Below are 14,112 nucleotides of genomic sequence, written 5' to 3' on the forward strand. Positions count from 1 at the left end.
GAGTATGCAACGCTCCTAGCACCACTATTAGCACATAAATCTAAAAAAATTACTATATTCATAACTTCACCCCGTTATACAAATAATATGTAGCAGCCTCATATATATACTTACTACATTTTGTATATATATAGTAACATTATATCAACATTATTATGCAGTCAATGTCAATAACTTATTCACAAATAATATGTTGGTTCGGGCATGCAACTTGTAAGTGTATGAAAAAATCGCATTAAACAACTAGCCATTTAAGTGACCCTCTTGCTACTCCAATTGCCTACACATCAAGTAATCCTTGTAAGGCAATCATTATAGCTTTGTAGCACGTCATGTTCTAAATCAACTAGGTGTGTTCTCTTGCATTTCATTTGTCTTAACCATGGTTATTAATTTTATTTCACTCAAACAAACTCGTGTTAATTTATCTCCACACAAAATGTCTACATATGCACTTTAGATAAGGCTATATGTTATACCTGAAGGGTGGGCACAAAGGTTGTCACATGGTGCCGATGTGACGTTCATTTCATGTAGTGAACACCGCGCCCCTCATCTCTATTACTCTAGTGTAGTGGGTACACGAAGACTAAGGGTGTTCAGTATTGAATCGGGTTAGAGGAACTCGAAATTCGATTTGACTCACATTCAAAGTCGAATGTTCGACTTAGATTTTGAAACATTCGATTTGATTTAGTAATCGAATTTCGAATCGAATACGAATTTATAATTTTAAATATGGTTAGATTCAAAATTTGAATTAAATATATACATTTTGGTTTTATAAAAGGTATTTATAGAGGTCTTTTAAGTTCTAAAGACTAAAAATCAAAAATTCATCATTTTGAATATAAATTTACGTAATTAGACGTTACACTTGGATATTTATGATGTTATAACTTTGAATGATTTATTTTGTTGTATGGAGTTGTAATATTTGCTATTTAAAACTCAAATTGGAATAAAAATATATATTTTTAAACCAAATTCAAGTTTTTGAATTAGCTATTCTGAATTAAAGTTGAATCGAATTTGTGGAATCTATTTCGAATACGAATTCAACTTCAAAAATTTCAAAATTTAAATAATTTAAATATCATTTAAATATCGAAATTCGAATCGTAAGAACACCCCTAACGAAGACAATTAGGTAATTCATTTCTCTCTAAAAATATGTTCTAGGCTAATGGTTCAATGATAAAAACAAGATCTTTTAAAAACTTAAAAGTGGATTCGAATGCTAGAAAGTAAAATGAAAATACTTTTCAAGATGAAGAAAAAACTTACATGAAAATGCGTAAAAGTTTGACTTAACTTTATGAAAGTCAGTTGATGTAAAATCTATGGTACTCTTATTATTACAAATATAGTACAGCTGATGAAGTTATATAATTATTTATAACACTTTCTGTATATTTCTCTCTAAAATTTAATGGCTAAAGTCTATGTCTACTCTTAAGGGGAATCGTTACATTTTTTGGAAACCTTAATATTCACAAAAGGCTAGTATTTTATTGCATAGGAAGTTAGGAATTTCGAGTACTAAAATTGCTCAGCCGGCCTGGTCTGCTTTTTTTTACAGCCCAATAGAGCATGAACCACAGCCTCATGCTTTGGGCTTCCATATTCTGGGCTGGGCGTACTCATTGGAAAATTATTAATGGTTTAGATAACTGGCAATTCGTGTCTTAACAGATTTAACAGGTAAGAGGCGACGCGCGTGACACAAACATAAAACTTGAATACGACTCGTTTAACTACTTTATATGCCATGACTATAAGACAGTTTTAAGTTTTGTGTACCAATAAGGGATAATGAGGGAGTCTAGCCTGATAATTTCAATTATTTAATAAAATAAAAAGAACACATACCACACTTTTTTGATTAACAGGTCTTATCGTGTCTTTAACAGGTTTCCAATTGCCAGCCCTAGGTTTAATCTGGCATGATTTTAATAAAGAATTACAATTCGATCGACCCTTGATCTTGAACCGAACGAGTTTTATTTCACCGTATTTTTATTACAACGTATAATATTCAAGGCCCAGCCGTTTAAATTTCCATCAACCATAATCTTTTTTTTTAATATAAATATTACATTCAATATCAATATCTTGGGTCAAAGTTTTGGCCGGATCTATAAAACCGAAAAATCTAATCAAATCCAAAAACCGTAAACCAATAACCAAACGTTTTATGAAATAAAAACATGGCAAATTTTATTTTCGGTTCAGTTTTAGGCAATAACCGCATCCCTAGCCGTTAAGATTACAAACCATGTCAATTGTCAATACCCATCGAATTCACGTTAATATCTTTTTTAACCTAACGTGTATAGTAATAATAATATTCATAACCAATCACAAGCGCAAAACCCGGTGAAGCAAAGAACACCAAATTATCATCAACGATCTTCATCTTCATCATCATCAATGGTAATACTTTTACATTTTATATTATCATTATTATTATTATTAACATACTAATTTCATTTCACCGATTATTAATTAATAAATTATCATCTTCAGTTTTTCATTTTCAATCGCCGTTAATAATTTTGATTCCGAAACCCTAATTTTACGATTGCTAGGGTTTTGACGAGTTTTAATCGGATCGAATCGGATCGAATTGGATTGAATCGGATTGGATTGGATTGGTGATAATAATAATAATATTAATATTAAGAGGATGAGTTCACAGAAGAAGAGAGGTATACAGATAGAGGCGTTTAAGCATCGAGTGGTGGTGGATTCAAAGTATGCAGAGAGGACTTGGAAGGTGTTGGAGCATGCGATTCATGAGATTTATAATCATAATGCCAGCGGTCTTAGTTTCGAAGAGCTTTACAGGTATTATAGATAATCTACCTGTTTCATTTGTGTAAATCATTGCTTTAGGGTTTTAGTTGTGTAATTTGATTGCTTGTGGTGGACTTTGATTGAAACATTACAGGCGTGAATGGACCGAATGACACGAAAGGGGCGTGTTCGTTAATTTAATTTAACTTTAACAGAACATGAAGTGTTCGTACATTAAGAAAATGGGTGTGTTAGTGTTTGTTAGTTTAAAATGTAAACGAACGGTTCACGAACGTAAACGGACATGAACATACAAACTTAAACGAACATAACATAAACGAAGACAGACAAACGTAAGTTAGCATTAAGGAACACCAACGGACAAGTCGAATACATCACAATTCATCCAAACACACACACAGACACACATATATATAATATTTTTTATATATTATTTTAACGAGGCCCTTTTATGTTTTATTTATATGAATATAAGTACTTATGTATTTTATTAAAAAATGTAAACGGGCATAAACATGTGTTCATGTTCATTCGTTTATTAAATAGACGTGTGTTCATGTTCATCCGCTTATTAAATGAATGTAAATAAACAAATATAAACGGACGTTCACGAACATGAATGAACGAGCAAAACGTGTGTTCATGTTCATTCGTTTATTAAATAGACGAACACAAACAGACAGCTCATGAACGTTTGGTTCGTTTACAGGCCTAATTACATAACTATTTTTCACAATATAGTCACCTATATTAATCTTTTAGATTTGTGTTTCTGAAAGGGAAGGGAGGTTGTGAATCATATTGATTTTGAGATAATCTTAGTTAAATTTGTCACAGTGCATATATTTGTAGAACAACGGAATTTGTTTTAGATTTTCCATTCATGTTTTGATATATTGTGCTGCATGATTTCCTTCCAATCTTTTAGCTTTATTGGCCTTTCAGTTGATTTGATTTTACTCTAACTTAGTGTTTTTCATTTACTTATCTTAGCTATAGTCTCACCGACAGTGTCACACATAATTGATAATTGGAGTATTTCTGTGTTATATCTTCACAGTTGTTTTTAATCTCTGATATAAGGATGCATGATTGCATGCTGCACAAAATGTTGTCCATTGATTTACTTATCTTAACCATAAAGGCTTGTTATGAAAAGCATACCTCAGGTGTGAGGCGACGGAAAAACGCCTTAGGGTCTTGTGGGCTGCTTCATCTACATGTCGGTCAAACATGGTCAAATATAGGGTCTATAGGAGGCTGATTTGAGAAAAATGACCAAAAGGATGATGAGATTATGAATGTATTACTTGAGTAGAAGGCTGATACGTAAAAGATGAGTGAAATGCAGCTTTTGGTTGTACATAGAGCAACGCCTCGTGTACATGAAGTTCAAGTCTCAGCTTTCGGGACCCATATGCCTCGGAGCGTCTCATGATTTCTCAAACCAACCAAATAGGTCATCTTATCTTAGTTTACTATGAAATAAGAAAAAAGTACAAGTCAATTTGCCACTCTTTGTTAATTCTAGTGTTAGGTTCTTGTCTAGCACGTTATATTAGTTCTGCACTAAGTAGATATTAACGCTTCTGATAATTAGTCTATATATCAGGTTCATCTAAGAGTACTGATGTGAAGTATGATTGTCTCTTAGCCCTGTCATATGGACATATACTTTTGTATTCAAGCAGTTGGAATAGTACAACTAGAATCTATAACCACCTGTTCTGTTTTATTTATATAGTTATTCACTATCTTTGCATGTCAAGTAATCACTATAGGCACTGCTGTAGGCTAGTGATAATATAATATATCAGAATATGCTAACATAACATTTGTTACGTGTCTGAATAATGACACACGTTTAATTTGGAGAACCATGTGTCTACATGATAGACTTCATTTTGTATTTCAAGATTATAGATGGCTTAGCTATATTAATTGCAAAGCTTTCATTTTGGAGGAGCCTTGTGTGTCCCTATATCAGGTTTTGTATGTATCATGCTTTATTTTCTATAGAAACTATGCTGATGATATCAGTCTTTTTGGCAATCACTTACTGCGGATGATCAAAAGTTATTGACATGTATAGCAATAATAACTCTTCCTGAAAGAAAAATACTAGTATTGACATGCGCATTTTTTTTTATGTTTAGGAATGCGTATAATATGGTACTGCACAAATTTGGCGAAAAGTTATACTCTGGACTTGTAACAACTATGACTTTACACTTGAAAGACATCGCAGCATCAGTTGAAGCATCACAGGGACTCTTGTTTCTTGGAGAACTAAACAGGAAATGGACGGAACACAACAAAGCACTACAAATGATAAGAGACATATTAATGTACATGGACAGAACATTTATTCCTGGTACACACAAAACTCCCGTTCACGAGCTTGGTCTTAACCTATGGAGGGATAACATTATTCACTATTCTAGCATCCAAACAAGGCTAAGAGACACACTCCTTGAAATCGTGAAGAGAGAAAGAGACGGTGAAGTTGTTGACCGAGGTTTAATGAGAAGCATAGTCCAAATGTTAATGGATCTCGGTCCATCTGTCTACCAACAAGTCTTTGAGAAGCCGTTTCTTGACACCTCAGCTTACTTTTACCGAGGTGAATCTCAGCAGTTCATTGAATGCTGTGATTGTGGGGATTATTTAATAAAAGCCGAGAAACGTTTGAATGAAGAAATTGAACGAGTGTCACATTATTTGGACGGGGAAAGTGAAGGGAAGATAACAAATGTTGTTGAAAAGGAGATGATTGAAAGTCAAATGACTCGTTTAGTTCACATGGAAAATTCAGGTTTGGTTAGTATGATTGTTGATGATAAGTACGATGATTTAAGCAGGATTTACACTTTGTTCCGCAGGGTGTCAAGTGGATTGATGTTATTACGGGATGTGATGACGTCTCATATTCGGGAAACGGGTAAACAACTGGTTACTGATCCCGAACGGGTTAAAGATCCTGTGGAGTTTGTACAACGTTTACTCGATGAAAGGTCTAAACATGATAAAATTGTTAACCTTGCATTCAGTAGCGATAAGACGTTTCAAACTGCATTAAATTCTTCGTTTGAGTATTTTATAAATTTAAACCCTCGGTCTCCAGAATTCATCTCGTTGTTTCTCGATGACAAGCTTAGAAAAGGGTTAAAAGGCGTGAGCGAAGAAGAAGCCGAGAATGTTTTGGATAAAGTAATGGTGCTTTTTCGTTATTTGTAAGAAAAAGACGTATTTGAAAAATATTACAAACAACATTTGGCTAAACGCCTTCTGTCCGGTAGAAGCGTATCTGAAGATGCTGAAAGAAGTTTAATACTGAAACTAAAAACTGAATGCGGGTATCAGTTTACTTCAAAACTGGAAGGAATGTTCACCGACATGAAAACCTCTCACGACACGATGCAAGGTTTTAATTTAGCTATGGCTCGCGTGTTAGCCAATGGACCGATACTTACCGTGCACGTTCTCACAACCGGGTCCTGGCCAACTCAATTAACACCCCCTTGCAACCTTCCACCCGAGATCCTCACCGTGTGTGAAAAGTTCAAAACATATTACCTCGGGACGCACAACGGACGGAGACTAACATGGCAAACAAACATGGGTTCTGCAGATATCAAAGCAACTTTTCCGGGAGGTCAAAAGCACGAACTGAACGTTTCGACTTATCAAATGTGTGTTTTGATGCTTTTCAACAATGCGGATCAGTTGAGTTATAGGGAAATCGAGCAGGCGGTTGAGATACCGACAGTTGAACTTAAACGGTGCTTGCAGTCGTTAGCTTGTGCAAAGGGGAAGAATGTTTTGAGGAAAGAACCAATGAGCAAAGATGTAAGTGAAACCGATTACTTCTTTTTTAACGACAAGTTTACTAGTAAATTTTACAAGGTGAAGATCGGGATGGTGGCGGCACAAAAAGAATCAGAACCCGAGAAGCAAGAAACGAGGCAGAGGGTTGAGGAAGACCGAAAACCACAGATCGAGGCTGCGATTGTTAGGGTTATGAAAGCAAGACGCGTGCTGGATCATAATAATATTGTGGCGGAAGTTACAAAGCAACTGCAGTCGAGGTTCTTGGCGAACCCGGTTGTGATAAAGAAACGAATCGAGTCGCTTATCGAGAGGGAGTTTTTGGAAAGGGACAGAGAAGATAGAAAGCTGTACCGGTACTTGGCTTGATGGAGTGATGCGATTTCGGTTTCTTCTGAACTGAATGTTACAGTTTTAGTTTCGGTTTGATGATTCTTTGTTTGGTCTTTTATACATCTTTTTTAAAGTTGCAGATTCTGGTTACAGACGTTGTGGTATAACTTATAAGCAAATGATATCAGATTCATGAAAAATTGAAACAAAACTAAAAATATAGGTTATTCAAACACCAGGTACTCCTATACGAATCATATAGCCGTATATGCCAGAATTATGTCATAATGCGTCAGTGTGTGTCTCAGTCTATACGGGTCATATAGACCCTATACGGCTCGTATAGACTTAAAAAGTTGTCATAGAGTACATTTGTCAATTCGTATAGCCCTTATACGAGCCGTATACACTTGTTAACACACCATGGGGGTGGTGTTTGAATATAACAACCCAAACTAAAACGTAAACGATGACCAGAATGATTTTTATACATTAAGAATGAATCCTGCAGAATGACTTTTATGCAATTTTGTCTTACTTTTTATTAAATTTTTTATAAACCAATAATTGGTTTTAAAATAGAACCATGTTTAGACTTTTATGTCTTAGCTTAATAATGTTTAGTGGCTTATAAGAATGATCCTATGAAATTATGTGGGCCTTTTATGAAAATGATATTGTTGTGAGTAGGGATGAGCAAAACAGATACCGTACTGAATTGGTACCGTCGGTACCGAATCGGTATCAAATTTTGAGTTTTCAGTACTGGTACAGTATCAGTATTTCCCTATTTATTTTCTTCAATATCAATATCGGTACCGAACCGAATATTTTAATACCGATACCTGCTCATCCCTAGTTGTGAGTGCAACATATTAGCCATGTTGTGTTTAACCTATATGATTTGAGAATTGAGTTTAAGTAGCAAACCACCCCATTGTCCACAAAGAGCTAAAATCTTTCAATTAATAAAATATACACCATTTGTACATTTGTTAATTAAAATATAGTAAAATATCCTCTAGAGACAAAATTTTGCTTTCTTAACATGTGAACATGAATATGCTTTGTACATTAGTTCTTATCTTAAATATTCAGTCTAATATATCATTTAAGTATCTGAATGCATGCGTTTGTAAAGATTTGAACCAACAACCTTACATTTATCAGGGGACATATACCATACCGATTATCGACCACTAGACCAGTAGGTTATGTGTGTACAGTGTGATGTGTAAATTTTATTTTTTTAACAATTAGCGAAACACAAAACCAATGTCATTTATTTGGTGGCACCGAAGTTGCAATGCACGCACCATCATGCACTCATGATATAAAGCTCCCTCTCCTCAGTATCGCTTCTTTCGGTTCTTTATCTCTCGATGTAATTTTAAGCCAAGTGATATGATCGAAGAACTAGTTATCTTTGCTCGTCGTTTGTTTGCATGATATATGAATTGGTAAAAGTTTTGTCAAAACATACTTTCAATATTAAACATAATAGTTTTCGTTGTTTTGTTTCTAAATCAATATAATCAAGGCTAACTATAATCATTATTCAGAATATGATGAAGTCTACTAAAAATTAACGGGTTATGTTTTGCTTGACCTGTTTAATAAGCATGTCATGTTAGCCAACTCAAAACCTATTTATTATTGTTTATGGAGATGGACAATTGCGTCTAAAACAAATTAATCACCAAGAGATATTTAGTACTTAACTAATCTCCAACTTCTAAGACACAAAATGTATCTGAGTTATGTATTTAATATTATATAACAATGGAATCATATGAAAGTTAATTGACGTTAACATATAATATATAAAATTTGTTACTATATAATGATTTTTACCCTTTATTTTATATTTAAAAGAATATTACAATGACATTCCCATGAATCTTTTGGTTTTAGTGATGTTTGTATTCACTTGTCATGATTGATGATTTTAGTTGCTTGATTGCTATCAATATTTACTCAATATCATATCGATGTATTTTGACACTACGTTAGGTCAACCCGAACATAACCGATACAAAAAATTTGAAAAATTAGTTGTAATTTCTTTTATATCTATATCCATATACATTAGACAAAGTCCATGTAAATAGATAGAATTTTTTTAGTTAATTTAACAACCATATAACTAATAATGAGGATCATATATAAACTAAAAAGTAGATTTGGCATGCTTCAATATACGTGCTAAATTGAAAACTCTCTTGACAGTTTGTGTGAAATTTCCAGCCAAAACATATAAAAATCATTCAAGACAAATATAAAGGACATAAAGGTTGTTTTCATCAAATATTCTTTATCAACAAGTGTAAATCTTTCTCAACAAGTAATGTAAAGCTTGCTAAATTGCTAGCAGGGCCGACTCAAAATATGTGAAGGCCTAAATCGAAATAAGATTTCGAGGCTTTTTTATGACAATTGTTAAATTTTTGTTTGCTTACTACAAGTTTTGAAGTCATGACTCATGACCTATACTTTAATAACAATCAAGGTTATCATCACAACAATACATTACTTTAAATTTACTTTATCCATTACAATAATACCTATATATGATGTGTTTTTGGACTTGGAGGCCTTAATTAAGTGGGGCCTGAAACCCTAACTTGCTTTCATTGGCCTACGGGCTGGCCCTAATTGCTAGAAATTCATCAATACAGAGTGCATCATGTTGTCATGTTCATGTCTTTTACTCGAGAATTCTGAAGAAAGAAGACTTTACGGTAAGACAAGGTGCTATGGAAAGAGGGTTAGTTAACCAAAGGGCCATCACGTCGCTACCATGCATGCGGGATTAACTAACTAAGCTCTCATATGGGTGTGTGCAATGGTTTAACAAAAAAATAATTATTTTTTAATCAACATGTGAATTGGTAGGGTTTATAGTTGGTCCCACTATTTAAGCCCTTCATAAGATCTTGCTACCAAAGTGGCGCCTGAAGGTTCTTCTACTTTGGCGCCCCCATTACTTCATGCGTAATGGTGTTTGGCGAATTGGCCCCCAAGAATTGTGACGTGGGAGTGGGTTAACGCCCATAACACTTGGTCTAATACTATGAAACATCAACTAATGATAATTTGTTTGGTTTATGTGGGCATACATTAAGGTATTCCCATGTGATCCAAAACTTTCATCTTAGACACTGACAGATCAAGTGTTCATATTTGATGAAAAGAATGTTAAAACTTAAAATATACACTATTATGATAAGCATTAAAGGGAGAAAGTTCCATTTTTGGATCTTTTATGACTAAATTGTTGTTATTTATATATTATTCATAATATATCACAATACTATTGAAAGTTTTCCTGTCATTTTGTGGTGTTTTCAACGAAACTTACAATAAAAAGGCCAAACTATTAGTCCAATAAGATCATAAATTAACCCTCAATCAAACTCAAAATGTTCATATATAAATATTTATTATTAATGCTAATTCTAACATAATATTAATCCTCCATATACACTAAGCTTCTATCATTCACTTTTTATGTGAAAGCCAGAAAGACTTGTTGAAGCTTTGGAGACATATCACATCTAAAATGACCGGTTTAGGTCCAAATGTTTGCATGTAACGGGACGTGTTCTAGTTCATATCGCGCTTCACTTTCTTGTTTATCTTTGATTATAGATGGATGATGTCATGTTACCTGGTTTTAGATTCCATCCGACAGACGAAGAACTTGTTGGATTCTACCTAAAAAAGAAAATTCAACAACGAGTTCTTCCGATTGAGCTTATTAAACAAGTGGATATATACAAATACGATCCATGGGATCTACCAAGTAAGCTATATTCCTATATATATAATTATATAAGCCAAGATTCTATTGTTTTATGTGTTCTTTTAAACATGACGGAGCCAGGAATTTTTTCCTATGGGTTCAGAATTTTTCGTGTTCGATATTTTTCCGTCGTCTTTCAGGCCTTGATGGGCCGGGTCCATCATTCGGCCAAATAAATAAAATGCAATATCACAACCATAACCAAAGTACATTGTAAATATTAAAATAAAATACAAGGTCAAATTAAATAAAAATGTTTACATATTACAATTGTCCCATACGCATGGAATTGAAAACGAATTATAAAATCTTCGACCGCGACTACGAGAAAGAACTTATTTTCAATATAAAAATGCAAGCATTGTTCGTATAACCACTACACATATGCTTAGTTTAGATATTTTTTTTTTTAAAATGATGATGAAGAAAATCAAAATTAAAGGAGTATATTCTTGTGGATAAAAATAGGGGGCGACGAGAGGAATTTGATCGGTCGAGTTTGTGTAAGTATACATTTAAAAAGATTGAAGTTTGGTGTTGCACGTTACTCAGTTTCAAGCTTATTGCTAGGCATTGAAGTTTTTTTTAACAATACTTTAGTCGTTAAAAATAATAAAAATAAATATAGATCAATGATGACGACCATTAAACAAAACACGGAGCTACATATATTATTATAATTAAAACAATATTTTTCTGGACATATATTTTGTGAGCGCAAAGAAATTGAATGGTATGTACTCAAAGCTTAAGAAAATGACATCGTTATCTCTCTCTAAAATTCAAGTTTTTGTTTTTTCACCGGTAAACGGTGAAATGTTTCCAGAGTTCGTGAGACTGGGTTCGTTCATGTACTGATTTCTAATTTCTATTCATAGATTTGGCACCCACGGGCGAAAAAGAATGGTACTTCTACTGTCCAAGGGACCGTAAATACAGAAACAGTATGCGACCAAATCGTGTTACAGGAGCGGGTTTCTGGAAAGCAACAGGCACTGATAGGCCTATATATTCATCTGATGGCACTAACTGCATTGGTTTAAAGAAATCTTTGGTGTTTTATAGAGGACGAGCCGCTAAGGGGATCAAAACGGATTGGATGATGCATGAATTTAGGCTTCCTTCACTCTCTTCATCTCAATTGCCACCATCCAAAGGGATCTTAGATAAAAGCCTCCCACCAAATGTAAGAATATTAATTTCCAAGAGTTCTTGATAGTTATGGTGCATTCGGAGTGTGCGTGGTGCAGTTCGATGCTGTTTTGAGTTAAAGCTAAAACTTCGGTTTTTTGGATTTTTGAAACTATTCGGTTTCGGTTTTTCGGTCTTCGTTTTGGTTTCGGTTTTGGTTTTTTCGGTTATTGCCATTTGAGCTTCAAAATTTTAGGACGAAAATTATTTTGACCGAAAATAATGAATTTAGGTATAAATAATATTGTTAATCGTTAACTAACATACTATTATATAATTGGCAGAAAATTATTTGAGTTACATATAAATTACTTAAAATAGAAAATAAAAAATAAAAATCTAGAAATTCAGTTCGGTTCGGTTTTTTCAGTTTTTATTACATGCAAAACCAAAACCGAAATGTTTGTTCGGTTTTTACAGAAAAATAAAACCAAATCGTCAGTTTTGGTTTGGATTTTTCGGTTTCTTGTAAATTACTTAAAATAAAAAAAAAAACTAGAAATTCAGTTCAGTTCGGTTTTTCCGTTTTTATTACATGCAAAACCAAAACAGTTCGGTTTTTACAGAAAAATAAAACCAAATCGTCAGTTTTGGTTTGGATTTTTCTGTTTGTTGTAAATTATTTAAAATAAAAAATAAAAATCTAGAAATTCAGTTCGGTTCGGTTTTTTCGGTTTTTATTATATGCAAAACCAAAACCGAACTGTTAGTTCGGTTTTTACAGAAAAATAAAACCAAATCGTCATTTTTGATTTGGATTTTTCGGTTTCTTGCACACTCCTATAGTGCGTGCATATATATGTATAAAATTCATAGTTTTATCAGCAGGATGCATGGGCAATATGCAGAATCTTCAAAAAGACAAGCTCTACGGCGCAAAGAGCGCATACACACCCGTGGGCATCTTCATTCCCCGAACAAAAGGCTGATCTTTTCGTCAACGAATCAAGATTATCTTCACCGGAAAGTTTTTCACCTCTTGATCATATGACCCCTTCATGCACACCCATGAACCAAACTATTTCCAAGCTTTCTCCTTTATCAATCCCTCACACGGGTTTCCCAAACGGTCTCATGTTTTCGACAATGGATATATCAGGACCAACAACAAAGATCACATCTCATGAGACTCCCAATATCTTATTCAATCTTGACTCTAGTTTACTCGAGAATGCAAGAAATAGTTCCGATAGCATGGGATTTGGAGAACCACAACAGTTTAATGATTATTCGATGAACTCACCGCAAGATATGCAAGGAAGTATAGCTAGTGATGACCATGAGTGGGTAAAGATACCAACCAATGTGTTTCCTTTTAGCATGTCAATAAATGTTGCTGATGACTGGACTCATGATATGCCATGGGATTCTCCTACATGTTCCACAAACAAGTGTTTAAACTAGTAAATATATACGCTTTCGACTTCTCATCTTCTGTTCGCTCTTATGGTACAGGATTCGAAATTTTCTTTCATTTTGGTGTATATTATTATTATCATGTATTTACCTGTACATGCCAGAACAGAAGATTACTACTATCATGATGCTGCATTGTTATGTATATGTGTTTGGACATATACTGAATTTGATGTATTTAATTATCATGTATATATTTACCTATGTTAATATTTTTTGTATTGTTTCAATTTTATTGGATGTCGGAGAATTGATAAAACATGGAAGATTAGCATGGCATATGCGTAAGTTTTGTTTGCGATGGTGGGACAAAGCCTCATCAGCGATGAGTCCCGAAGGGTATTTTTGATACATTAGGCATATCCCACATTGCTTAACTTTGTCCATATGAGATATCCCGGACACATAAGGATTGCACCACACTTCTCGAATGTCATGATCGATGCGATTGGGGTGTATGAATATGGATGAGAGAAGAATTTCACAGGTAATTAATTATTGGACTTAACTGGATTGAGTAACACGAACAACACCGATAATTTTGTGGTGACGCTCAACGACTCTTTCAATATTATTAAGAACAAAAAACATACAAAATACAATAACCCTACACCTCTGTTTATATTAGCCAAAGTTTAACTCGTTTCCATTCCAACTCTAATTCCTAATAATACTCAAGTAGATAATAAATAAACTCTATCTCTAACTCTTATCTCCTA

At 33.8% G+C, this 14,112-nt stretch overlaps 1 protein-coding gene and 1 pseudogene across 2 annotated transcripts; both read left to right on the forward strand.

The window, feature by feature from the left end:
- Positions 1 to 2,374: 2,374 nt before the first annotated feature.
- On the forward strand, positions 2,375 to 7,163 carry LOC143556169 (cullin-3A-like; annotated as a pseudogene). Its single transcript, XR_013139331.1, has 3 exons — positions 2,375 to 2,436; positions 2,530 to 2,850; positions 4,977 to 7,163. The product of XR_013139331.1 is annotated as a cullin-3A-like (transcript).
- A 3,356-nt stretch (positions 7,164 to 10,519) lies between these two features.
- On the forward strand, positions 10,520 to 13,545 carry LOC143556151 (protein FEZ-like). The gene is made up of 3 exons (XM_077045558.1): positions 10,520 to 10,786; positions 11,665 to 11,972; positions 12,806 to 13,545. The coding sequence occupies exons 1-3, from the start codon at positions 10,633 to 10,635 to the stop codon at positions 13,379 to 13,381; spliced, it is 1,038 nt and encodes a 345-aa protein (XP_076901673.1). The 5' UTR covers positions 10,520 to 10,632; the 3' UTR covers positions 13,382 to 13,545.
- Positions 13,546 to 14,112: the final 567 nt, after the last annotated feature.

Source organism: Bidens hawaiensis, unplaced genomic scaffold (assembly GCF_021521415.1).
Source record: "Bidens hawaiensis isolate Kalapana, Puna unplaced genomic scaffold, B.hawaiensis_p1.1 tig00018483_1, whole genome shotgun sequence".
NCBI classification, from domain to species: domain Eukaryota; kingdom Viridiplantae; phylum Streptophyta; class Magnoliopsida; order Asterales; family Asteraceae; genus Bidens; species Bidens hawaiensis.

What these genes read in the sequence shown, in the direction of transcription:
- LOC143556151 (XM_077045558.1), top strand. Translation starts at nt 10,633, where the DNA reads ATGGATGATGTCATGTTACCTGGTTTTAGATTCCATCCGACAGACGAA. An exon ending in CGATCCATGGGATCTACCAA is followed by an intron (nt 10,787 to 11,664) that starts GTAAGCTATATT and finishes TTCTATTCATAG; the next exon opens with ATTTGGCACCCACGGGCGAA. An exon ending in ATAAAAGCCTCCCACCAAAT is followed by an intron (nt 11,973 to 12,805) that starts GTAAGAATATTA and finishes TTTTATCAGCAG; the next exon opens with GATGCATGGGCAATATGCAG.